The sequence below is a fragment of the Medicago sativa genome, chromosome 4 (assembly GCF_051527215.1).
Source record: "Medicago sativa cultivar Bolivia chromosome 4, Bolivia_mono, whole genome shotgun sequence".
In the NCBI taxonomy this organism is placed as follows: Eukaryota; Viridiplantae; Streptophyta; class Magnoliopsida; order Fabales; family Fabaceae; genus Medicago; species Medicago sativa.
The window spans coordinates 66,053,852-66,078,965 of record NC_140752.1 but is presented as its reverse complement, the minus strand read 5'-3'; the positions used below and the strand labels follow the sequence as shown (position 1 = coordinate 66,078,965).

Below are 25,114 nucleotides of genomic sequence, written 5' to 3'. Positions count from 1 at the left end.
GTTACTTGAATGATTCAAGTCAGGAGTTAAGGGTGAGCAAAAAATACTTCTGGGAATAAGTATGTAAGCATTGTAATGTTGAGTATTGTTTGATTGACATTATTCATCATGGAATGTAGATGAAGAAATCAGAGGCATAATTTTTAATACAAGATGAAGGAGAGGACTATCACCTATCGGGGCCTCTTGGTGACTTTCTAAGTATGGCTGCTGACCTTAAATACGTACCCATCCAAGAGTTAACCGGGACTTTGACACTTGATGGTGTATTAGAGTTTGAAAAAGAGTTGGTAACAAGTGGCTGGAATGTTTTTGTATGTAATTTCCTTAAGCTCGCATTACATGACAACTTTTTGAAGTTTCGTGAGAATCACCATGAACAACAAACAGATCAGGAAACTGGAGCTGATAGTGGTGGTTCTGCAGAAACTGAACACGTGTGATTCAGAATTAAAGAAGAAACAAACAACTATTGTAGCACCTTTTGTTATATAAACATTGATGGATGGATCTTTAACCGTTTTTGAAGACCTAAGAGTTTTAAAAAGCTTTAGGGAGACTTCGTTAGAAGATGTTATTGCAACAAATATCCAATTGTTTTAAAGAGAGAAACTGTATGTATTTGGGTATTTTTGTGGTTTTCTAGAGAATGAAGTCAGGGAATTTTAATCAAAGCTTAATCATAATTTTGATGTTTCGTTTATATTATTGTCATTTATCATGACACCAACTTCATGGTTGAATGCGTCTATTCAAAGATATTTTTATTTTATTTTTATCTTTTTTTTTCCTTCAGTTAGTGATTACACAACAAGTAGTTGAATACTCATGTGACAATATGCATTTGTTGTAATCAGTGTATTGAGAAAACTGGCTGGCTTCCTGTCTGGGCTGATGAAGCTCTGGTCTCCACCGAAATGTGCAATTGCAATAGTTGTTTAACCTTATTTGTATGTTCAACCTTACTTGTTTAATCTCACATATATACTTGTTATTAACATAGTTTTAATTAAGGCATATGCTAGAAGATAATAATGGAAAATATTATGTAGCACTAATTTAAGAACTCATTGATATGTTATCTTTATTTCGTAGTTTTTATTATTTTACAAATAAACAGACGACCAAGGGAAATGTAAAGGCTGCTTAGTCGTGAAGATTAACTTTGTTAATCTTGTATTTTATGTTAAATGACATTTTGACAACAATAGTTTCCTGTATCTCCTTTGTTTTGTATGTACCTTGTATGTACTTATTAGCAAGACAAGTCATGACTTCGTGATGTAATCATACTTATTTCTCTAATCTATCAAGTATTAGACTTTAACAGCGTAATCATATTCTAAATAATTGTTTGTATTTTATACACAAATGTTTTACAATTTGGCAAATATCTCTATCTACATAACAATGATAACAATTAATATATTTGAAACATTAAACTATAATTGCAAAAATATTTACAAAAAAAATTGTTATTTACAACAACTTTATGTGACGTTATTGTTGTTTTTGAGACGGCTTAGCTGCATCTTAATTATCACTTGATTTAAGAGTTATGATAGTAGGTTTGGGCAATATTAATTATTTAAGTCAGACAAAAATACCAATGAATAAGCTATAGTTCTTTAAATATAACAACCATACACCCTCAAAAAAAAAATATAACAACCATACTATTTTTTATACTTTATAATATGAAAAATTGTAATTTTTTATACTTATTCATGTAGACAAAAATATATTAGACTTTAACGGCCGTTTGGATGAAATATCGAGAAAACAACACTATATCATGTAGGGTACGAAGTTGTAAATATTTTATTTATACAATTAAAAACAAAAAGTGATTGTTGTACAACGTTGCTATTACATTGGAAGTTGCATGATAGTAAAGTTGAATGTTTTTTGTTTTTGTTTTTACAAGTTGTAAAAAAAAAAAAATAACCGTTGCACAAGTGTGGGTTGCATCATAGTAAATGTGAAACATAATGTTTTGTTTTTACAAAATTTTTTCCATTATTTTTCCATTATTTTTGAAAAAAATTAATTGAGTAAATGGTCCATATGAATATTAAGATTTTTTTCTTTCTTGTTTTTTCCCTTTTCACTTTTGCAACATAAAGTAAACTAGAATAAAAGTGTTGAGTTTAAGTCTATTAACTGTAACCCTAATCAATGGATTAAGATTATAAGTCTCATGTTTTAAGTTACTATTGAAATAGGATTTGTGAACCTGTTTAGTGTAAATCATACATCCTCCACGGGCAATAGGAAAAATAATTCATGAATTGGATAATACCACCAAAAATTATAATATGAATTATCTTATTGAAGTTTCAAGTTATTTATACGGTGATGCATACAATCATGTGTCAACAAACAACTTAAGTATCATTTTCATTTGTTTTGGATTAAACCACATATGATATTATTTTGATGTTTTCCTTTTAGATGTCTTATATGTTGCGTTGAATCTCGACTAAGTTGAGTTGAATTGGGTTGGATCAAGTTGAGTTTGAGCATTTAAACGAGAAAAACTTGCTAACATTTTTTTCCCACCAATAAGACTCAAATAAGAGATTTCATAGATAACTAAATTTATCGTCTATTTGTTATATAATAAATTTGTCGTCCGTAGCGATATACATTAGTTTTTTTTTTACTTTGGAAGAGTAACCTTCAAAAAAGTTCAAAATAATATTGGGAGCATGATCCAAAATACGCGACCATCATTCGATGAGATGATAGAAGTACAAGAATCATATTCAACAAAGACTTTCTTATAAGTTATGGTTCAAGCTAATTTTGAACTAAACAAAATACCCCAAAACATTGTCTAAATAAAAAAAACACTTTCTCAAACATGTTGCAACAACATATAAAACCATCCCATTGCTATCACTCAAAACACCATTACCAGCCGCACAACCATTTTGTTGCGTCATCACATTTAAGTTTGAAAATTTCAATACGCGTGGCTTTATAAGACACGTTGATCTCTCTCAAAAAAAAAAAGACACGTCGATAATCAGATGTCTCACGAATCAATCTCCCTTACATATGGAAAATAGACAATATTATTTATGTCGTAAACTTCCCAATATTATCACATATCATGAATAACGAATTTTGAACTTGCGACTTTATCTACATCCTTTAAGGAATGTTTATTTGTTGATCCAAGGACATTTTAATTAATTTCACCATATTAAAATTTAATATCATATTAGTTTTATAATAGTATGATACGATGGATTATCTATGAAGCCCCGATACCTGACATGATACGGATACAATACCGATACATCGATACGGGAAATTTTTCAAAATTCCCGATACAATACGGCCTCGATACATTATTAAAAAATTAAATTTAAAATTAATAGTATAAGTGCACAGTGTATAAACATAACTAAAAATAATAAACAAACATTCACATTAATGATAATGATCAAAACAAGTGACAATTACATATTTTTTCAGCACAAATTAGATAGAATATAGCTAAACATCATTAGTACCATCCAAAGAGAACGTCATAAGTACTATATAAAAAAAAAAACCCTATTGTCTAATGTTGACTACTCCCTCTGGTCTCAAATGTAAGAAACAAAAAAATAAAATTGATGGTCTCAAATATAAGAAAAAGTATAGCACTTATTGTTATCTCATAGTTTACTCCATTTAAATTTTTAGAGTTACAATTTTAAATTTGATTTGATCAAAGAGAGGGAAATAGGATTTTAAGGGTTGAGATTGAAAATATGAGGAAAAATGAGAGAAAAAAAATTAGTGAATCCATTCCTGAACAAAGGAGATTGGTCTTCTGTACATGTTATTTATTTATGGATACTCTCCTATCTCTATTTTCCATATCTTTTTCGCCTCTCTAATTCCCTCCTTCCCTTTGTACAAAGATCTAAATATATTTTTTTTTTTTGCACATAGAACAAAAAAAAAACAGTTTGCACTTTCGTTACTGAGTTTCCCAAATGTATGACAAGAAAAGGTAAGGAAGTTGATTCAACTGATCAACATATTTTATAACCAATCATTTGATTGGGTATAAACACAGTGTGGAAGAGAAAAAATCTTTTGCTTTTCTGTTTCCTTTGTAATTTTGAGAAAACATTTTCGTAATATTTTGCAGTAAAAACAAAAGAAGCCAAACCCTGCAGGATAATAGCACTATGAAGTCGATACCAAGTTAATTTTTTCTAGGAATGACAATGTAACTGAACGAACATGAAGTCATGCTGAGAACTGGTGATAAGCCAATCACTGCAATACAGCTTGATTGACTAATTCGCATTTCACATGGTCATCGATGAATCCATAGAGTACAACGATAAGTTATGACCATGTAGTTTTCTACATATTGTTAATATTCTACACTAGAGGCAAAAACCAAGAGCCACTACAGAAGCATGCATTTATATGCTTCCAACATTACTTGGTTAATATTCCCATACTTCTCAGTTTATTCAACATCTTAGCAGCAGCTGATTCTCTTGCTTCAAGAGGAGTGGGACACAAGTTACCCTCATCGGAACACTTAAACTTGTTTATATTAACAGTTACATTGGCTTGCAATCCACCTTCAAAAGAAACATCAATCAAAATGAAATGATAATTCAGATCTAGATACAAAATATAATATTATCATAGACATTTTAAGTATCTTAAGGTAAATAGGAAGTGCAACGATAAGTGGAATGATAAAATTTCAACTGTATCTCATTAAATATAATTAAAAAAAATGTTGTTGATAATGCATTACTTGATTTATCATGATAATTTATGCTGCTGACAGATTCTACATCTAGGTTAAAGAATCAGACAAATAAAAGGTTGATCATGCTGCTACACGTTTGATGATTTTTTGGAAGAGAAATGATTTTTGTACCGTCAAATAAGTGGTTAATTATTTTCAGTAGATGGTTAGTGGAGGATATACCAGGCGCCGAAAGTCATTAACCACAAATTTAAATGTGGTTAATAATTCTCAGGTGTTCAACTACATGTAGATTAGAACCCTGAAGATTGTGATTAATCACATCCAAGTTCGTGGTTAATGAAGTTACATTAATTATTAATGAGTTTTGACACCTAGTATATTCCTCAACCTTACACTAACTGTATGTTTTGAACCGCGTTAACCACTCAGTTTATTGCAGCAAAAGTTGTCGAGTTTTCGTTCAAATAACAACTAATTGAGCAGTTCCAATAATATTTTTTAAACTTGACAAATTTGTATCCTTTGGATTTCTCAATAAACTTTTTAAACCTTAACAATCTAGTAACTAGACAGTCTTACCGTTTGGTTGAGAAATATGATAAGTTGGTAGGACCCAATTGTTTTCATGACATATGCTATCTAGATCCTGCAAGATAAAGGGAGTTCTAAGTAGTTGTTTTCAAAAAAGATAAAGGAGATGATTGGCATGTAATGTCAAGTAAGTCATGTTCTGGCATTTTATTTTATGGATTCTAGCATATGTTTCATAAGATATTAGACCATTCCCAAAATATATATACCCGAAAACGGTCACACAAGGAAAAAAAGCCACAAAATATAAGTAATATGTCAAATTAAAGACTATAACAAGAACTATGTTTGAAGGCTCGCACGGATAAATAACATCTCCACCATATGCTTTTGTTAATATAATGCATTTGCAAAGATAAAACCAAGGACGCATGCATATATGAAAACATGTATTTTCTTTGTTAAACAGCCCCGGCCCCTCGAAGAAAAAAAATCTTTTAATTCATAATATCTATCACTCAAAGGCCTCCATAATTCAAGACTTCGGCAGAAATTAATTTTAGTTGTCTGGGTGTGAATAGGGATCAATCTGCTTTGTTAGTAAAGCTATATATTTCCCCTTTAATTGTGTCATAAGAAACTTTTTTATAATATAATGCATTGTTTCTTCTTGATTATTTATCAATGCATCTAGGAGAATGAGAAGTGCTACCGGCACTATCTCTACTATTGGTTGAAATTTATGTGGATCACACTATTTCGGATATGGATTCCAAATAAATTCATGGGACTCAAATGAATTTCAGCTAATAGTGAAAAAATGGTGGAAAGAGTGTTGGTAGCACTCCATATGCATCTATTAATTAGGTTCTATACCCAACATATTTATATTTTAAATTGATTCATTTCAGTTTCAGCATTATATCATATTTGTGTCTAAGCCAGCAACAATGCTTCCAAGAAATTTAAAATAACAATTTAATCCTGTGTGAACAAAACTATACAGCCATAGCCCTAATATATGATGTATGACAGATAATGCATCGAACCATGTTTCCAGGTTCAGTTTAGTCATAAAAAATTCAAATGCAAAAATTAGCAAGTAAGTGGAATGTCTTGCCTTGCATGAACTTTGTGCCTCCGACAAATCTTTCCTCTTAAGGGGGAGGCTTTGTTGTCCACCTGTCCCTTCTTGATTTATTACCGATACATCATTGCAGCCTTCCATAATGCATTCTATCATTGATACAAAGTCATCTTTCCCATCTACGTGTATCAACAAGACACAAAATAAACTCAATGGTTATTCATCTATAACTTGGACAAAAGAGTAAATGTAGGTCTGAATTAGAGAATGGGTTAGTCAGAGGAGCTAACAAACAGTTGTCATTAGTTTGGTCGCAGTTGGAGGGAAAAAGAAGAGGAAAAGGGAGTTGGGAGAGGGTTACCAAAGGTAATTTTTGCTAGGTTCTAGCAAATGGAGATTCCATGTACATTCATATTCTTTAATAAAGAACTTTTTTTTCTTACATCTTACTGCACAATTTTTTTACATTCTCTCCTAACCCTTTGCATACCACAATAGGTATATCATCTAATCCATTTACATTATGTCATTACCATTTCTCATCCTCTTCAATTTTCTCTTCAGATTATCAAACTCTTCAGTAGTAGAAGTAATTTTGATCCTCATCACTCATGTTAAGTCTATTGAAGTTCAAAAAATACTAGTGTTCTTCATTATGAAGTATTAAAAATACTCTAAACACCTTTCATTGATATCTTGTTCTGTGACATGATTTTCCCTTTTCGTCACCAATGCACCTCAACTAGTTCAAGTCTCTTGTTTTTCTTTCCCTACTTTAGCAAGATTCTAGATACTATGCTTCCCCTTTTTTTACTAATCCGTTCCCTGTTTTCAGTGCCTAAGAACTAGCATAAACTATCGAATGCTCTTGTCTATTTCTTATCGCCTTCTTGTTGTCTTGCTTAGCTACTTTATATTTATTTCAATTTTCTTCATTTTTAAACAAATATCATGTTTTATAACACTGCTTTTTAACTGTCAATTTTTGTTGTATAATGTCCCCACGACCAAAAACCTTTACTCTCTTTAACCCAAAGCTGAAACCCCTTCACTTCTCCTAGTGTTGCTTTGGCTATACTTTGACTCCCTTTAGTCATTTCATCACATGTCATTAAAATGTTCTTGGGTCTCTCAAAACCTTACGCTCAAAGAACATTTGTTTTTCACTCTTTAATTGGCACCACCATATCCCCCAAAAAGAAAATAGTTGAGTTCATGAGATCCCAACCCCATACATTCTTCATGGAAAAAAAGAAGCAAAGTGGAATTTATTGAACCAATGCCTTACCAATTAACACCACAGAATCATACGACTAGTTTTAATTGTGAACCAGGGCAAAGTGCATATTAGAAGCCAGTAACCAATGCCTAAACTAGCATCAGATCTGCTTGAGTGTTTGAAATAGAAAAGTAAAACTATCATAAAAAACAACAAAGAGAAGATACACTCCAAGAAACACAATAAAGGGAGAAAAGTCATACTGATAGAATAATGAACCCAGGAAGCAAAACAAAGAACACCAGTGTAAGGAAAGCATACCAGTTAACATTCTCAGAATTTGTTCATCAACACTAGCGATCTCACCCTCTATCTTGCGCTGCTGAAGGGCCTGAATGATATAAATAAGTCTAAGATGAGTGCAAATATAGTTTTTTTGGCATTCAAAAGTAGCGGTGAGAAGTTAATTTCAAAATAAAGTTAAACCAGTCATGTATGACCGAGAGAGCAGTCAATGGGTGAAAAAAGCAGAATACTACTGTCATGGTCCAAAGAATATTGACTATAATATTCTTATATGGGAGTGTAAATTGTAAACTACATGCCACTCGATATTCTTATATGTAAAAAATGGTTAAGTCTTACACATGTCAGAATAAAAGGAGTTGGTTGAGTTAGTTATTGGAGTAGTTAGTAAGTAGGCTTCATATGAACAATTAGTTATATATGGGATCCATCCACTGTAACTAAGAGGTATTCATTCATTTGGAAAGAGCAATAGCTCAGTCGGAAGGGAAAACTCTGGGGGAAGATTCTCCCTGTTCATCACCTTTTTGTCAATAATGTACAGACTCCACCCTGTCACTCTATTTTCTCTATTCTGTATTTGTTTCTATCTCACTGACTTTCCACAACAAAGTATATTCGTATTTAAGTGCACATGCATAGCTACTGAAATGGGTATAGAGTATAAAACATTATTGTCATTAGAAAGAAAAAAGCAATGCAAAGAGTTTTACCAGCTCATTCCTCTTTCTTATTAGAGAAGATATAGCAGTTCGCAGTCTCTTCTTTGAATCTTGAAGACTTTGGGGTTTCTCTTTATCTGAGTTAGAATGATTTGAACTTGGAGTACATGCACCTTTTGTGTCTTTTTCATATGAGGTATTTGGCTTATTAGCACAAAGTTTGCTGCAAGAAGCAATATTGTTGACTCCGCCTTTACCGTTGAGCATCCTTGTCGAGTCAATCTTCATAGCCTGTCAAAGCAATGACATTCAGCAAGATTAATAAACAAATGACTCAAGCATTGAGGGGCATCTCGTTTAAAAGCATTGTTACGATGAGATTATAAACATTGAAATGCTGCTCATTTAGAAAACTATTTTTTGATCAGAAACACAATTATGATGATCCTTTGAAATCTTTAAAAAGATCAATTTAACTGAACTTGATAATAGAATATGAAATTTATAACTAAATGTTTCGATGAAGTATAGGAAACCAAGAGCATAGCCATGCATACCAAAAGAATTTTTCGGATAGATATTAAGGGGGCAACCCAGCGTTATAAATTTTTTGGGTAGATATTGTGAAATCTCTCCTATATAAACAGTTTTAGACTGCAATAATAAACATGACAGTGTTTTTCCTACTACTTTCTACAAATAGTCCCAGACCTGAATAGCATTGCCAGAGCCATTGGATTTAAACTGCACAGATGGATTGTTTTCTTCCTGATGTTCACCAAATTGTATAGCATTGGTGATCTTCTGGCATTTTTCTTTATTTTGAGATGGATAAATTGAAGATTTGTTCACATCCATTTCATGGGTCTCCATGATAGAATCACATGGTCTAAGTGTACAACTTCCATTGTTCTCTTTCTGCTCATGCATTTCAATATCACCCTCACTTGGTTTACTATAAATACCAGAATCCAAGTCCTTACTTATATAGGACTCTGTCACTTCAGGGCTGTCGACCATTATATTTTTCTCCACTACCCTCAAATCTTGTAAACTATATGAGAATTTATTTCTGCCAAGGTAAAATATATTACACAAGTAGTTAGCCACAATGTATCACACAAACAGTTGTCAAAGAAAATATAAAATGGAAGCGATGACTAGAGAAACATTATGTATAATGGCTTTGATACGGACAATAAATGGATGAGCTTAAAATCCATTTCTTCAAACCATGCAAGCGTGCAGCCATACAAGTGAGACTGTACGAGCAACAGGGTCCAACAGTATTTAGGATCCTCATACATTAACCTTGCTTTATAGCTTGCAGTAGATGGTAATTCTAAGAAAAAATGTTTACACTAAAGAATCTCTTTAAATACTGTAGGGACTAGGGATCAAGGCTTGAAGATAGAAGAACCACAAAGCTTTTTAAATAATTGAGGTAGTTAGCAAATCCCACAATTTGTATTTAAAAATGTAAAAGCATCAACATAGACTCACACCAAAGGTGCCATGATATCAGTATTTTAGAAGTGCTTATAATTTACAACGGTCTACGTGTAATCGTTGTCACTAAAATTGGTTGTACATAGCACATATTAGTCGTACTTTTCCCCTTATTCTCAGTTCTCACAGGTTTCCAAACTTAAGAGCTTCAGTCAATAAGTATATTTGATGAAGTCATGAAGCATAAACTAAAATAGCATCACTTATGGAATATAATGAGCAAACTACTGCTAAATTGGCATAAACAAAGTTTTTCAAAAAGGAGAACCGCACCAACCTAGAAATCCCCTGTGAGATAACTTCAGAATAAGGAAGCACATGGAAGTAAACCACCACAGGAGTGATCGTCCAACTGCTAGAACTCCTTTTGACCAAAGGACCTTGCAAGCTATGCAAAAAAAGAAGAAGATGTAAATGTTAATCAGAAGCATATGCCAAGTTTATTAACTATCCGTTTTACTTCTGTGATTATCAGATTATTCCAAAGTATAGGGACAAATTTCAAAGAACTAAATCCAAACAACCAACAAATACACCAAGGTACACAGAATGTGCATATCCCTAATTACAGGAGACATCATTCTATGATGATCTCTTACGTACACCTTCATAATAAGATTGCAACATACCGGCTAATAATCATGTCTATTCAAAACCTTTGTCAAAATTATTTTAAAAAATAAAACGGAAGGTTAACATGTCAATTAATTCTCGAAGACTTTGATTTAGTAGTGAGTGACACATTAAGGTAGTATATTTGATTCAGCATATCAAAAAAGATTCCACTGGAATGCCTTACGGAAACAGGCCTCATTATCTTATCAATGGGAAAACTGGCGACATTAATGCCATTCATCCTTGAGACCTGAGTAATCCGCCAATAGCAAAACGATAACAATTAAAACAAACCTTTCAATTACATCCTTGAGGGGAACTTTAATAACCTCCTGATTGATTGACTGGGAGCACTGCATTATATAAAAGCGAGAAGCTTCCTTTTCTTTGCTTTGAGAATAGACAGTGTAGCTTCCCAAAAGCATAATATCAGTGTTATCGATACCTGTACCATAGTACACAAATCATCAGCTATTCACATATCAGAAATCCTTTGTCAAAGCTAAAATTCAGAGATAATGATACATTAACTAACAGGCACAGATATGAAGCAGTGACATCTTATTCTTTTGTATAGAAAATAAAATTTTATTCAGAGGGAAGAAGGATAGAACAAAGTGTCGAAACAACAATAACCTCAAATAGATTGGAACAGAAACCCTATGTATTCATCATGACGAATGTACTAATGCACCTTTGTGATTGACATCATCACTTGTTAAAATAAATTGGGAAGGTGGAAAATCTTTATACGTCCTTTAATCTGTGATGCCAATTTATGCATAAATACAAACTTAAAACTAAATTACAGCTGTTGCAAAGCCACTGCGATCTTTTCGTAATAATAAAAATGGTTACCTGCAGCTTCCTTCACAGCAGAATACCCGACTTGCAAAAGTCTATCTTCATCAACTTTTACTTCATCTTTTGCAGGCTTTCTAATGACTCTTCTCCTTTTGTATGTATTTTTTGTTTCTGTTGAGACTTCAGAATTTTGGCTGGAGGTGTCTATACTTTTTTCAACCACGGACCATACCTCCTCAGTGATGGAACCAAACAGCAAAAAGCAGTTCTCCTTCTTGCTGTCGATTAAAAGGACAGAAACTTTCGATATGGGCCATCCCTCGATATTAGGAACATTCTTTGATGCATCTAAACAGTTACAGATATCACATGCATCCATAATCCCTTTTTCTGTCAATGATAGCTGCTTCTCCACATCTATGAGCTCTACTTCATTTATCTTTTGCATGAATTTCATATATGCCAATAAAGGTGGCCTCAGAACCACAATCAACTTGCAAAATTCGTTAAATGGCAGATATTCTAGTTCTGGATGCTGTTTCCTGTGGTAGTAGTTGTACAACAAGACAACAGAATGCACCTAAAAACCGACAACGTCAAAAACAGAAAAATCAGTAACTAACCAGAGAAGATGGCCAAACACATCCCTATATATCAATAAGCATATATGTGTACGACTTGTAACTTATAGATTATAATCAACTTTTTTTTTCTTTTCATTTGGTGATGATAATGGCAGGAATTATTTTAGAACATCAACTTAATCAAATGTTGTTTGAACAGTGATTCCTCTTGAGCTAAGTATGTCAAATATTATTAACCGCAGATCGAAGGTTGTTTAAAGAGTTGAAAACATTATGTATAACCGATCGGTTTCATTCCATTCGGGAAAACTAATTTAACATACAAGTAATGTAGTTACAATCTGTAATGTAAGGAAACCATAAAATGCATACAAAATCCCTAAACATTTCAAACAATCCTCTAGACAAGTTATAAAACTAACCAAACAGAGAAACTGTACAACATAAACCAGCAATGCGTTCAAATAAACCACAGCTTAATCTTTGAATTAGATTATAATAAAAGCAGAAAACACACCTGTTTGGCAATTACTTGCTGTTGAGAAGCTGTGGGATTATCTCGAACCGAAGCTTTTTCTGGCAGCAATGGATCAACCAAATGTTGTAGAAACACCTGAATTGCATCCTCAGTTGGACACACATCTGATGAAGCAACCATGTTGTTGTTCTATCCAATGATTCTGAAAACCTAAAACCCTTCTGGTATCAATTTCCACATACACACAAAAACCCAATAAAACACACACATCAAAGTACACATGCATGAAAGAGGGAACACCACAAACTATCAACATTCTCAAAAAACATTATTTAATTAAAAAATAAAATTAAAAAAACCATAGAAAAATGCACAAATTGTAGAATCCTGACTGAAACAATTATTGACCAGACACCGAACTCCGGATTATCAGAACCCCTTTGGAACCAGAGGGTCAATACAAAATTAAAATACACAAATTGTATCCCAAATAGAATTCACATTATTATCACATGATGAAAATTAAGCACATTAAAAAGCTATCAAATTAACAACAAAAAAGTTTCTGATTGAGCATGCATGTTGTGTGATCTCGAAAAAACATACTTTAAGAAACATGGATGTTGGAAAAGTGACAGAAATTAAGGTTTACCTGAGACAATGTTTAAGGTTTGCACCTTTGAACTGAACCTGTTTGGTTGGCTTCAATGTTTCGAAGTAAATGAATGCATGTAACAAAGTTTATATAATCGAATAATCTGAAACCAACCAAAAACAAAAAGCAACACTTATTTATTAAAAAAAAATAATTCGGAGATTAAATTGAAAATGAAAAAAAAAAAAAATACATACAGTGAGAGTGAGAGATTCGAGTGTAGTAGTCAAAGTACTGAAGTCAAAGAAAATAACAATTGATAGATACGAGACAAAAAAATATACGTATTCACCAAAGAATATTTGTATTTGGGGATATATTAGAAGAGCACTTTTTATATTTGTTCTAGTGTTTTGGGTATTTTTGTCTCTCTCTATATAGATGGGGGTAGGGTTTCATCTTTAATCATGTGTATAAAAACTTAGGACTAAAATCCTGAATTGGGATTTTTGAAATTGTGGGGTTGGTTGAATTTGGACTATAAATTAATGAAATAGTAATTTTCTTTTTTTAAGTTAACCACGGTTGGTTAAAATGGTCTACTTTTAAGTAGCTCTTTTAAGGTGTTGAGTTAAACGATGACGGGTCTAATACGTTTAAAGAAAACTGTAACGCACGAAAACAAACATATGTTTAGTCAGACAAACGTGATAAACACGTTTGTTAATTATAGAAAGAAAGAAAAGTCAATTAAGTAAATTGTATTTTTGGCGAACTCGATTAATAATTGTATAAAAAAATAATTAATGATTTTAATAAGGGGAAATTACACTGACCTCCCCTGAGGTCTTTTCAAACGATAAAAACACCCCCTTTGGTTTTAAATTTGACATTAACCTCCCCCAAGGTATCTTAAAATGGTTAGATAAACCCCTTACAACTTAACACCATGATTATTCCGTCAAAGCTAAAAACATCTTAAACATCCATGTGAATTTGGCTTAGTATGATCATTTGATTCAATGACCTAACTCTAGCCCCAAATCAATTTGCATTTCTACTCTCCCGCTCTCTCTCCCCGGCTCCGGCAACCCCTTTTATGTGGCCCTTTTTACAACCATTTTTAGAATATCTTGCTTTGCATGTGACAGATTGAAACAAAGTTTGTAGAATTGACTGAAAAATGGTAATATAGAATCCCTCAATCAATTTCTGGAAAACACGATTTCAGTGAGATGAGCTTGAAACAAAAACAAGGGTTTACACGCTCAGGGTTACAGTTTATGAGTAACGAATTCACACATATTTTTGTAATAATATACTCCAGTTATTTGTGGGTTATTTTTCCCATATACAGATCAAGTGTATCCCCATGATTGTTTATAGAATTATCAATCTCAATTATTTTGTTCAATGATAATGATGTTATTGCTTTAACATTTGAGCGTTGCTAAAAAATTTCTATAAATGTTTATCGTATAAAATATTGTCCCCGCAAATCATCAGTTTTGAATCCATCACCGACCTTAAATGATATTGTGATTTAGTGAGATGTCATATGAAGTATTTTCACAATTTTTGCATTATAAGTTTGTAAATTTCAAGGAGTGTTTTGTCATTGAGGATGAAATTTTACGGTGCATTCTGCTTGTGAGTTTGTAAATTGTAATGAGCCGAATTGTTCAAGAGAACAAGTTTGAAATTTGGGTTAAATTTTTTTTTATCAGACTTTACTTATCTTCGAGTCAAACTTCAGATTATCAGAGCTTTTTTCCCCGAAAATCAGACGGTTAACTTAAAAAAAGCTGTGATGAGCATTTTGCATTGGGAACATTGTGCCTAAATTTTTAAAACTTTTGCAGAGGTATGGATTTCGGATCAGGCCACCAACTATCAAAGGAAATGTATAATAAAGTCAAGTCAAATTACACTAAGTGTCTTTTAAATTTAATGTTTGTAATACATTGGTCTTCCTTTAAGTTCTTTTTGTTCCAAATTAATCCTTTTAAGCAACACAACATTGATATTGTTATCCTTATCTGTCAAACAATGTTAAAATGGGCTTATATAGCCATCTTGATGCTGAGTTGGTCAGTCCATATCAACACAAATTCATTTTTTTAATTAAATTTTTATTAAAAATAAAATAAAAAATGTTAAATTGTTCACTTCATCATGATCTTCACCTTTCTTATGGTAAACTTCTTCTTCAACTTCCTCCTCCTCATCATAATTTGCATAAACCAAAATAAAGCAAATTTTACAACAAAAAAAAAACACCGAAAGAAATAAAAACATGGTAAAACTAAAGTGAGAAGAAGAAGAAGAAAAGGAAGAAGAATCTTGAGATCCTATTAGTTATATTCCCCAATTTACTCATTTAATCAAAGAAATCACAATTGTTGTTAGTTGTTACAAAATTCTTGATTTCCTCCTCTCCATCAATTCAAATGATGAAAAGCTTTGAGAATTCATGATGTCAGTCTTCGTCTAACTTTCAAATGATTGTCATTTAATCCTTCCTGAATATGTATATGACCGCGTTCAAGTATTTCGCTCGCCATTTTTAGCATCACACCCTTCACGTAACCTTGGCATTCAGGTCGCATCATTCAGTGCAATTGTGATGATTTCCCTGTTTTTTCTTCCTTCATTGTTTCAAAAACTTTTACGCGAAATTATGGTTGATGTTTTTATCAACATTGTTGGTGTTCTTTAAACCTCTCATCATGTCTAAACTTGAATATTTTGGATTTGAGTGGTTGTTGACAACATGCTTGTATAGGATGAGTGTGAGAAGTACCATGATGATAACAGATGATGAAATGGTTCCATGGTGAACATTTTGCTTTCCTCTCAATCCTGCAAAAACAAAGTTGGAAAAGGAAAAGTTATACTTGAAAATCGGTAATCAATAAGGGGTAAATGATTGGTGGTTGCATTATAAAATTAAAATAATGTATTTTGCTTCATTACATATAAAATAGGTTTAGTTTGTAACCTAAGGTGTGCCACGTGTACAACTTTGGAGACTAATCTCTCGAAATAACTAAGATTCTTTTATATAAACTATACAAAAGTTAAAAGACTAGTAATCAATCAATCATTGAAAAGTAGGGATGGCAAACCAAATCCAACAAAAATGAAACATACTTTATCATGAAGTTATGCTAAACAAAAATTATAAAATCCATGTAGTCATGCCATAGTATATGTCGTACCCCCATCTTCTAAACAATCATGGAGCATGGAAATTTCAATGTCAAAATCACTTTTCACAACCAATTAAGAATCATCATCATGATCAATTGGATTGAATAATGAAAAACTGCTAATGAGTTCGTTTCTAGCACAAGAACTCCAATTTACGTGACATATGCAAAGTACATTTCAAAATAAAAAAGCATTAAAACAATACTTAGTTGCATGTTCACATAAATAAAAACTTAGTTTCATGTCTTACAGTGATTCAGATGCACAAGCTCGCAAAATATCAACAAATGAGGTTAATAAACATTATATCGAATATATGAATATGAATATTGTCATTATTAATTGTTGAGTTTGAGAGTTAGTTTAATGAAAGTAATCAAAGCATGGAAAAAAAAAATAACAATAAAATAGGAGTGAGAATTGAGAAAGAGGGCTACCTTGAGTTTACAAACTCACAAGGCTTGTAAAGTACCTGCCTAGGATATGATAGAATGTGAGCAAAGCAGAATGGTGTGTAAGGCAGGGCCTAGGAATATTGTTGATCATCACAAGAGATAAAAATGATTAATCATTATTTGTTAAAAAATAATAATAAATGAAATCATTTTTTTGTTAAATAGCAAATTGTGAAAGTTTACCCAATAGATAAAAATGATTAATGACATTAGGATTATGAAATGTCTAAAACTTTTGGTGTCTACAATTTTTTTTTTTGTGTGTGTATGGTGATACTAATAAGTGAATGGAATGAGACAAATTTTGAAGTTAAGTTCAAGAGTGATAATAATAAATTAGCGTAGGGATGGAAAAAAATTGTATTTGTGGGAGAGGCTTGAAATTTTAAACAATAGAGAAGGTAGCGACCCCTAAAATAGAGAAGCTAGTGATGATGGTTTTGTGATTTATATATATATATATATATATATATTATAATGTGATCCTTCCTTCAGATAAGAATTTAAGAAAAGACAATGATCCTCTCCCATCCAACCATAGGAAGTATGTGAAATAAAAAACAATAGAAAGAAAAACATGGAAAAGGGGATGCAAAAAATGTGATACGATGGGGAAACAAGGCAAAAATATAGATCATAAAAAAATACATATTGTTTAAGAAAAATTCTAAATATAATTTTTTTTTTATCTACGTCATGTTGAACAATGGAAAAAAGTACTTTTAAATGACTCCAAGGTAATGAATAGCTTGATAGATATACCGATGAGATCTAAATATTCATAATTCACATAAATTGGTTTTCAATACTGTAACGAAAAATATGGATAATATTATATAATAAAAATATAAAGTATCAAAAAAATGTGAAAAACAATTACCAACCACTCACTAAACTATGTCAAAGAGATGAAATTACCTGCAAAATCAAATGAAAAATAAATGTTACTATATCATAATAAAATTAATCAATTCAAATGAAAATATATTGGTGATGAACATCTATTAGTTTCATAATTATTACCTTTTTTAACAAGACAAAATCATATCATCTTTCATGTGCAAAATTTTACTAAAATTAATCAAAGAAATCACACTCGTTGAAGATTACGCTGGACATTCTCATAGATCGAAACAAAAAAAATGAGTAGAAACATAAGTAAGACACCATTGATGATTTCCTTAGATATATGCCGTCCATGATGATAGCCCGTAAATCGAGTTTTGTTTCGACGCTCATAGATCTAGTTGGGAGAAAAAAATACAACATTAAATAGGAGAAAACAATCCAACAAAAACAAATAGATAACTTCAATGACAGAAAAAAAAAAAAAAAGACTTGTGATTAGTCGTATGTACCGTGGTTGTTTGATTAGAATGAAATTTCAATTGATCTAACCTTTGATCCATATGCACCTAGATAGAGGGACCATCATGCTTTTGGAAAACGACGATGGTGCTCACAACTTCTGTCAAAAGTGTTAGCGTGACCACTTATATAAGAGGCTAATCGAAGATTAGGTTAAAATTAGGTTAAGATTTGATTTTATGTAAATTTACAATATTATAAATTAAAAACCAAATATCTTTTTTCGATAAAAAAATCACATATTTAATTAATTTACTTAAAGTAAATTTTGTTTAAAAAATAAAATTAAAAACTGTATATAATTCATTTTCTAAGTACACACTCTCTCTGCGCTCATTTTTTTTTCTAAAAAAAGAAAAACAAGGGGGAGAGAGAAGGTTATACAAGAGGGGTGAAGATAGAAAGAGAGTTTAGAATGTTAAAGGTTGTTATTTCATATTTAAGTGTGTATTTGCTTATGGAATGATAAAAAGTTCTTTTGAATAATTGAATTTGCCTTATCGATTTTAGTTAAAAGATAGTTGAATGTGAAGTTGTTTATATGTTTTGATACATGATGTAATATCAAAAGTAAGTATGTTTGTGTATTAGATTTCCCTGTCCTGCATGACATGCACGACCATGTGCCCTTGTGGCACGAACCGTGTGTGTCTTGCACCTATGACACGATTGTTCGCCCATGTGGTACGACCGTGCGCCCATCCAGTGTAGAGGGACTTCATTTTTTTTTACCTTTTAAGGTATCCAATGCATGTGAATAGGTCTCAAACGCCTAAACTTGATTAATAAGAGTATTATTTGGATGTGTATAAGTAATTGACGTAGCTTATGATGGAGGTAAACTTAGCATATGTGAAATGTGTAAAAATATACGAACTTAGGTGAATGATGAAAATAGACGGGATTAGTGAATTGATGAATTATGACTTGTTGGCTTGCAATTGGTTATATGATAATGATAAGGTGATGAATAATGTTAACTATTGATTATTTTTTTACTTCCAATTAATCATTTAATTAGATAACCATTAAACACAAACAATCTTCAGATTAAGCGTGTTCTCGTGTTGGACTCGTGTACTGACACGATACCGACATATATAATTACACGAAATATATGATTTTCTTAAAATTAAATTATTAGTGGTGTCGACGTGTCTGTGTCGTGTTCGGTATCCGTATAATCACCATGCTTCCATACAAATACATCTCCAAAACAAAAATGTTGGTCCTTCCCTCTTCTCCTTGGTTTGTTTTGGGAAGTTGGAGAATCAAAGCTATGATCATGTCTGATACTACAACAACATCCGCTTCCATCAAACCCTCCGACTCCGACCCCACATCCGGCGCTTCACCTTCCCAACCAGTTCATGTCTACGTCCGAAGAAACAAAAAAGCCAAAGGAATCACCACTATCACAAAACTTCAACAAAATCAACATCTACCTTCAACACAGACTCATAAAGTAACTAACTTTTTCATCATTGATTCTTTATTTTTAACGGGTCATTCATGGGTGTCTCTATCAATTTTTTTTTCTTCGTGTTTCTCAATCTTTCTATTTAGGAAGTTTAAATCATGAATTTTTAGCATGCCCATTTGTGTTTTTTACAGTAAAGTTTTGAACTTGCAATGTATTAAGTAATTTTATTTTTAAAATGTGACTTACAATGAATAAGCTATTTTAAAATGTGACTTGTGATGAATAAGTTATGATTCTGTTCTGTATATCTGTTTTTGTAGAAGTTTGGTTTGCCTGAAATTGAAGACTTTGCATATAAAGGATCAAATGAATTGACTCAGTGCAGTAAGTACTTCTTTGCTAAAGTTTGTTATGCTGATTTTAATGCATTCACGCAGTCAGCGTGTTTGGAGCCATCAGTGTTCCAAACACGCTGACTGTACGATTTCCCTGAATGCAGATAATCGTTCCTAGACGATCTTATAAAAGTATGTTTCCGTTGCAGTAAAATCAGAAATGAGCTTAGATGTGACTCCAACTGAAAGTGAAGTTGCTTCTACAACACATAGCAGTAAGTAGTAAGAAATGATATAGTAAATAGTTGCAAATGGCAATTGTTTTAGGCAATTGCTAGAGTGGGGAAATGTGGTTTACGGCGGAGCAATGTTTGAAAATCACTCAAAACAATGATGTCGTTACCCTAAGTAGAAGTTCAGGGTCCTTGACATTCTTACGTGTGATAAAGTGTGATATGATCAGCGTCGGTTCAGCAAAAGCAAGAAAAACAGATATAAGTTTGAGTTTTGAGTCATTTATTTTCCTTGTTTTTCGCTGAACTGAAACTGATTAGGTCACTGTCTAGGTTGTGAATCTCATGATGACCGAATTATACCATGAGCTTCTATTTATGGGGAGTGACACCGATCTTTGTTGGAGTTGAATGATTTTTAATTATCCGTCCACTGTAGGCCATATGAGACACTTCCTCACCCTAAAAGACACCATTGTTTTAGGTATTTTTCATAAATGTTTATGTCCTCTTTTGGTATTATATAATGCTTTAAGAATTGTTAATCAGGAAACTTGGGTAATAATTAATGTTGTAAAGCAGGATTTCACTCATCATTTTAACAATGCTGGCTGTTTAACCATTTATTAAATTAAAATACGTGTATTCAGTGAACATAATCAAATTCTAAAAAAGGGATTTATATGAACTTTGCAACTTTTATTTAATTTCATTTCATTTCCATCTTTCCTTTGTGTATATATTATAGTACAGCATGTTTGTGTGTTGGTTAAATTCCATGACATTTTCTCAAGAATGCATATAATGAAGAATATTTATTTGATTTGTCACCTATAAGTCTATATCAATGGAGATATTCATATTATCATTTTGTGACCATATTAACTTGAGACTAATTTACTTCCCCACTGTTTGACTGTTAGAATTACAACACCTTAAGTCTACTAGTCTGGGATGCTTAAATTGTTTAGTTCATATATGATATAGTTAAATCACCTGCACACTGGGAAGAGACGCTTGAGGGTATTCGCAAAATGAGGTGTTCTGGAGATGCACCAGTAGACACTATGGGATGTGAGAAAGCTGGTTCTACACTACCTCCTAAGGTGTGACTCTGTATTATACTTCTGTTAATTTGATATTTCAGTTTGGGGAAAATATAAGCATTTATTTGTTGATTCATGTCTTGGACTTTTTGAAAAAATGACACAAATTATACACGTGACTAGAATATGTGTAATTGCTATTGATTTGATAATAAATTGTTTTTCATCAATCATCAACCAGTATAGCCGTTACTCATTTCAAGAGTTGGCGACGATGATGACCAACCTTGTCAACTATTCATGTAATCTTGTATTGAATTGATTCGTTTGCTCAACATATGATTTTCAGTTGTATAAGTTTATTTATTTAAAGCATTATGTGATTGAATTTACCCTTATCAAAATTTCCATGTGTATTATCAGGAAAGAAGATTTGCTGTCCTGGTATCTTCTCTTTTATCAAGCCAAACCAAGGATCATATTAATCATGGTGAGTACATATGCCTTCTAAAGTTTTTAGTATATAAAACTTGTTAAGTTTCCTGGCTTCTGTACATAGCGATGCACTCTGAGTACATGCTGCTATTTTGTTTTTAAGATCAAATACCGATTCAAACCAGATAGTTAAAACTTAAAAGGGTTCTGTCAAAGAAGAAAAAGAATACTGGAAATTGAATATACAAACACGTTTTCATAGAATGACTTAAAGTCATGTCAGTTCAATATTTAAATACATTGCTAGTTAACTTATTTAACGAACGGCATCCTGCCATTTTACTTTTGAAGTATGTGATTGATGCTTAGTAGTTGCTAATTTTTTTTTTTGTCATGTTTCAACTTATGAAACAGTGATAGTTACAAATGTGTTTTTATGAATATAGGGGCAATCCAACGCCTTCTTCAAAACGATCTGCTTACTCCTGATGCAATTAACAATGCTGAGGAAGAAACCATCAAAAAGTTGATTTACCCAGTATGTTCCCTGTTTCTTTTAAAAGTATTACATTGGTTCAAATGATTTGGATTTAGTGTTAAGTTAAGAAAGGGACTTATGAAGATTCAAGGTTTTCCTCAGCTTGCATGTTATTGTGTCAATTCTTTCAAGGTTATGTTTGTTTTTCGCTGTATTAACTGAATCTGTGCTTGTATTTTTTTTGTTTCTTCTTTTTCCAGGTTGGGTTTTATACGAGAAAAGCCACTAACTTGAAAAAAATTGCAAATATTTGTCTCATGAAATACGGTGGAGACATACCTAGTAAAATCGAGCAACTACTACAACTTCCAGGCATAGGTCCTAAGATGGCTCATTTGGTATGCGTGATAGATTTTCTAACTCGACTTGAATTGTATGGTTCATCAGTTTTTTCTGAAGCTGATTTTGTTCGTGGCACAATAGGTTATGAATGTTGCATGGAACGATGTCCAAGGGATATGTGTAGATACTCATGTCCACCGCATTTGCAATCGGCTAGGTTGGGTGTCAAAATCGGGCACAAAACAGGTCTGTTTTAAGTTTGGTGGCATCACATTTTGTTCCCAAATCGTTATTACCTAGTTTATTTGTTCCCATAGCATCTTGATGCTGGTGCAGATATGTAATTGAGCTTCAACATATTTGCTGCTGTCAAAAATCATGCAAATTATTTTCTGTTATCAAGAAATGTATCCATTTTGTTTCTGGTAGACTTTATCATGGCATTTTTTTAGGTTGATATGCTACAATGTACATGGATTTGGATTCCTAGCGATTAGAGCACCATTAAATTGCTGCAATAATGCAACCTGGATTGTCCATCTTTAATAGAGGAAAGAACCGGGCTCTGATATCATATTAATATTCTAATTTAGCTGAATGCATAGAGAGCTAGAGAGAATTGTAAAATTTCTAAAACTAATTTCTTTGATTATGAATTGAGATTACATCTTACAAAGTGGAATCATATATTTATAGATGCATTCTGTGACTGGTCCACTGCCAGTTGCACATTGGCAGTGACTGACTGGTGTGAGTCAGTCAGTTATGCCAGTAACTCATTAAGTGGAGAATCAGTTACAGCCTTACAGGTGGTGTTAAGCTATGACTAGACCATAGTTAGCTAACCTAGCTTCTTTCCTCTATTAGTCTTGTTCGGATGACTCATGTTTCGAATTTAATAAATCGGATTCAAAATACATTGTTGTGTCAAAATTCTTCATTCTTTCCAAGATTTGTGATCTCCCAACTTCAAGGAATCTGAAATATTCGTATGTTGTATTATCGAATGATATCACTTTTACACGTTAGAAATTCAATGTTAGTTATAAGTTAGGCCAAATACCTCCCTGGGTCCTTTAAGTTTCATGTTTGTAACAGATAGGTCCTTTAAGTTTTTTAGGTAACAGATAGGTCCTTTAAGTTTCTAAAGTTTCAGATAGGTCCTTAACGGAGTTGATATGAAGGACCTATCTGAAACAAACTCGAAACTTAAAGGACCTATCTGAAACCTTAGAAACTTAAAGGACCTATCTGTTACCTAAAAAACTTAAAGGACCTATCTGTTACAAACGTGAAACTTAAAGGACCCAGGGAGGTATTTGGCCTATAAGTTATTACAAACTCTCTTTGTAAGTGGCTTGGACACCAGCACTTCAGATTGAAGGCGTGTTTGGTGTCAAACATGTGTTGGTGTTTGACACCGACACCTACACCTACACATTTGGTTACATTTTATTATTACTTCCATTTTCTTAAATTATTATCCATGTTTACGTGTCACTGTAAGTACCGTGTCTGTTTTAGTGCTTTATAACTTGGATGTAGTTTTTCTGTCACTTGGTTCTAAAGATGATAATTGAAATTTACCATTTATTTTTTCACTTGTGCTAGAAAACTTTGACACCTGAAGAGACAAGAGTGTCACTGCAATTGTGGCTCCCAAGGGAAGAATGGGATCCAATTAATCCTCTATTGGTATGGTAAACTCATTGTCCAAATTCAACCTGTGCAATTTTACTCTTATATTTTGCTATGAATGTTGAGCTTCATTAATTTACACGGAAGATAGTTATTAAATATTTCATTTACACCGATGAGACTCAACACAAGAAATTTTCAATTTGGCATCTTATTTCATACAACATCATAGCATATCTATTTATCTATCTATATATCTATTGAATATCAACAGGTTGGATTTGGACAGACAATTTGTACGCCTCTAAGACCTCGCTGTGGAGAATGTAGTATAAGTCACTTGTGTCCATCCGCGTTCAAGGAGGCCGCAGGTTCAAGCCCAGTTTCCAAATCCACAAAGTCCGGAAGGAACAAGAAGCGCTGACAAAGGGGAAAACTTTCCTCGCTCCAAACATGAGTTCAGATGTACACGTCTGACAAAACTTCTAATTTTGTACCATCCAAAACCACACAGAAAGTAACACCCTTAACAAATTCGATTAGATATGGGTCTGGTTTTGTTGTTGTTAGTCATCTTGCTCTATTTTCACACGTACATACAAGTATGTATGGCGTATGTGATTAAATTATTATTAATTAGGCTCACATTGTACACAGCTAAACATCTAGAGATGTGTATTGATTTTGTAGTAGGGAACACTAATGCTCATATGCAAGTTGCAACCTTGGATGTTGAAACTTGGTCTGAATTTGAATGTCAATTGAGTTGAAACTTGAAAGTACCATCACCGATGCTTTTATTTTTCTGTTTAAGAAACTAGCTCAACATCTCTATTTACCCTTTTCTTGTCAATTTTTTTTTGTCTAGTATTTTAAAGTGAATAAGTCGGATGTCCTGGGTTCGAACCCTAATCCATGCATATAAAAATGCATTGTCTTATCAGCTGAGCTATGCTCACGAAGGACAAAACGAAATCCCTCTTCTTGTCACTTTAGTGTACTCTTTTAAGATGTATT

The 25,114-nt window shown here is 32.5% G+C and overlaps 2 protein-coding genes across 8 annotated transcripts; one reads left to right on the top strand and one right to left on the bottom strand.

Moving 5' to 3' along the window:
- Positions 1 to 4,176: 4,176 nt before the first annotated feature.
- Positions 4,177 to 13,250, bottom strand: LOC146930864 (uncharacterized). Of its 6 annotated transcripts, XM_085702303.1 has the most exons (12): positions 13,189 to 13,250; positions 12,576 to 12,746; positions 11,529 to 12,054; positions 10,965 to 11,115; positions 10,333 to 10,443; positions 9,539 to 9,618; positions 9,258 to 9,481; positions 8,598 to 8,837; positions 7,900 to 7,969; positions 6,393 to 6,538; positions 5,321 to 5,387; positions 4,177 to 4,601 (listed from the first exon to the last, which is right to left on the bottom strand). In XM_085702303.1, the coding sequence occupies exons 2-12, from the start codon at positions 12,714 to 12,716 to the stop codon at positions 4,453 to 4,455; spliced, it is 1,905 nt and encodes a 634-aa protein (XP_085558429.1). In that variant the 5' UTR covers positions 12,717 to 12,746; positions 13,189 to 13,250; the 3' UTR covers positions 4,177 to 4,452. The 6 variants fall into 6 exon arrangements, with proteins under 6 accessions (XP_085558429.1, XP_085558426.1, XP_085558425.1 ...); XM_085702300.1 differs by having other exon boundaries at positions 9,258 to 9,618; positions 12,576 to 12,757; XM_085702299.1 differs by having other exon boundaries at positions 9,258 to 9,618.
- A 6,082-nt stretch (positions 13,251 to 19,332) lies between these two features.
- Positions 19,333 to 24,879, top strand: ATNTH1 (DNA glycosylase superfamily protein). Of its 2 annotated transcripts, none has more exons than XM_085702306.1 (10): positions 19,333 to 19,632; positions 19,911 to 19,974; positions 20,135 to 20,200; positions 21,146 to 21,264; positions 21,628 to 21,694; positions 22,086 to 22,177; positions 22,378 to 22,515; positions 22,601 to 22,705; positions 24,071 to 24,154; positions 24,372 to 24,879. In XM_085702306.1, the coding sequence occupies exons 1-10, from the start codon at positions 19,357 to 19,359 to the stop codon at positions 24,519 to 24,521; spliced, it is 1,161 nt and encodes a 386-aa protein (XP_085558432.1). In that variant the 5' UTR covers positions 19,333 to 19,356; the 3' UTR covers positions 24,522 to 24,879. The 2 variants fall into 2 exon arrangements, with proteins under 2 accessions (XP_085558432.1, XP_085558433.1); XM_085702307.1 differs by having other exon boundaries at positions 24,071 to 24,159.
- The last annotated feature ends 235 nt before the right edge of the window (positions 24,880 to 25,114 follow it).

Bases quoted from the DNA above. Each gene is read 5' to 3' on its own strand.
- ATNTH1 (XM_085702306.1), top strand. From the start codon at position 19,357: ATGCTTCCATACAAATACATCTCCAAAACAAAAATGTTGGTCCTTCCC. The intron at 21,265-21,627 runs GTGTGACTCTGT...GTGTATTATCAG, and splicing joins GTTCTACACTACCTCCTAAG to GAAAGAAGATTTGCTGTCCT. The intron at 22,706-24,070 runs GTCTGTTTTAAG...CACTTGTGCTAG, and splicing joins CAAAATCGGGCACAAAACAG to AAAACTTTGACACCTGAAGA.
- LOC146930864 (XM_085702300.1), bottom strand. From the start codon at position 12,716: ATGGTTGCTTCATCAGATGTGTGTCCAACTGAGGATGCAATTCAGGTG. The intron at 12,055-12,575 runs GTGTGTTTTCTG...GTCGGTTTTTAG, and splicing joins AGCAAGTAATTGCCAAACAG to GTGCATTCTGTTGTCTTGTT. The intron at 9,619-10,332 runs GTTGGTGCGGTT...TTACCTTGGCAG, and splicing joins ATCTCACAGGGGATTTCTAG to AAATAAATTCTCATATAGTT.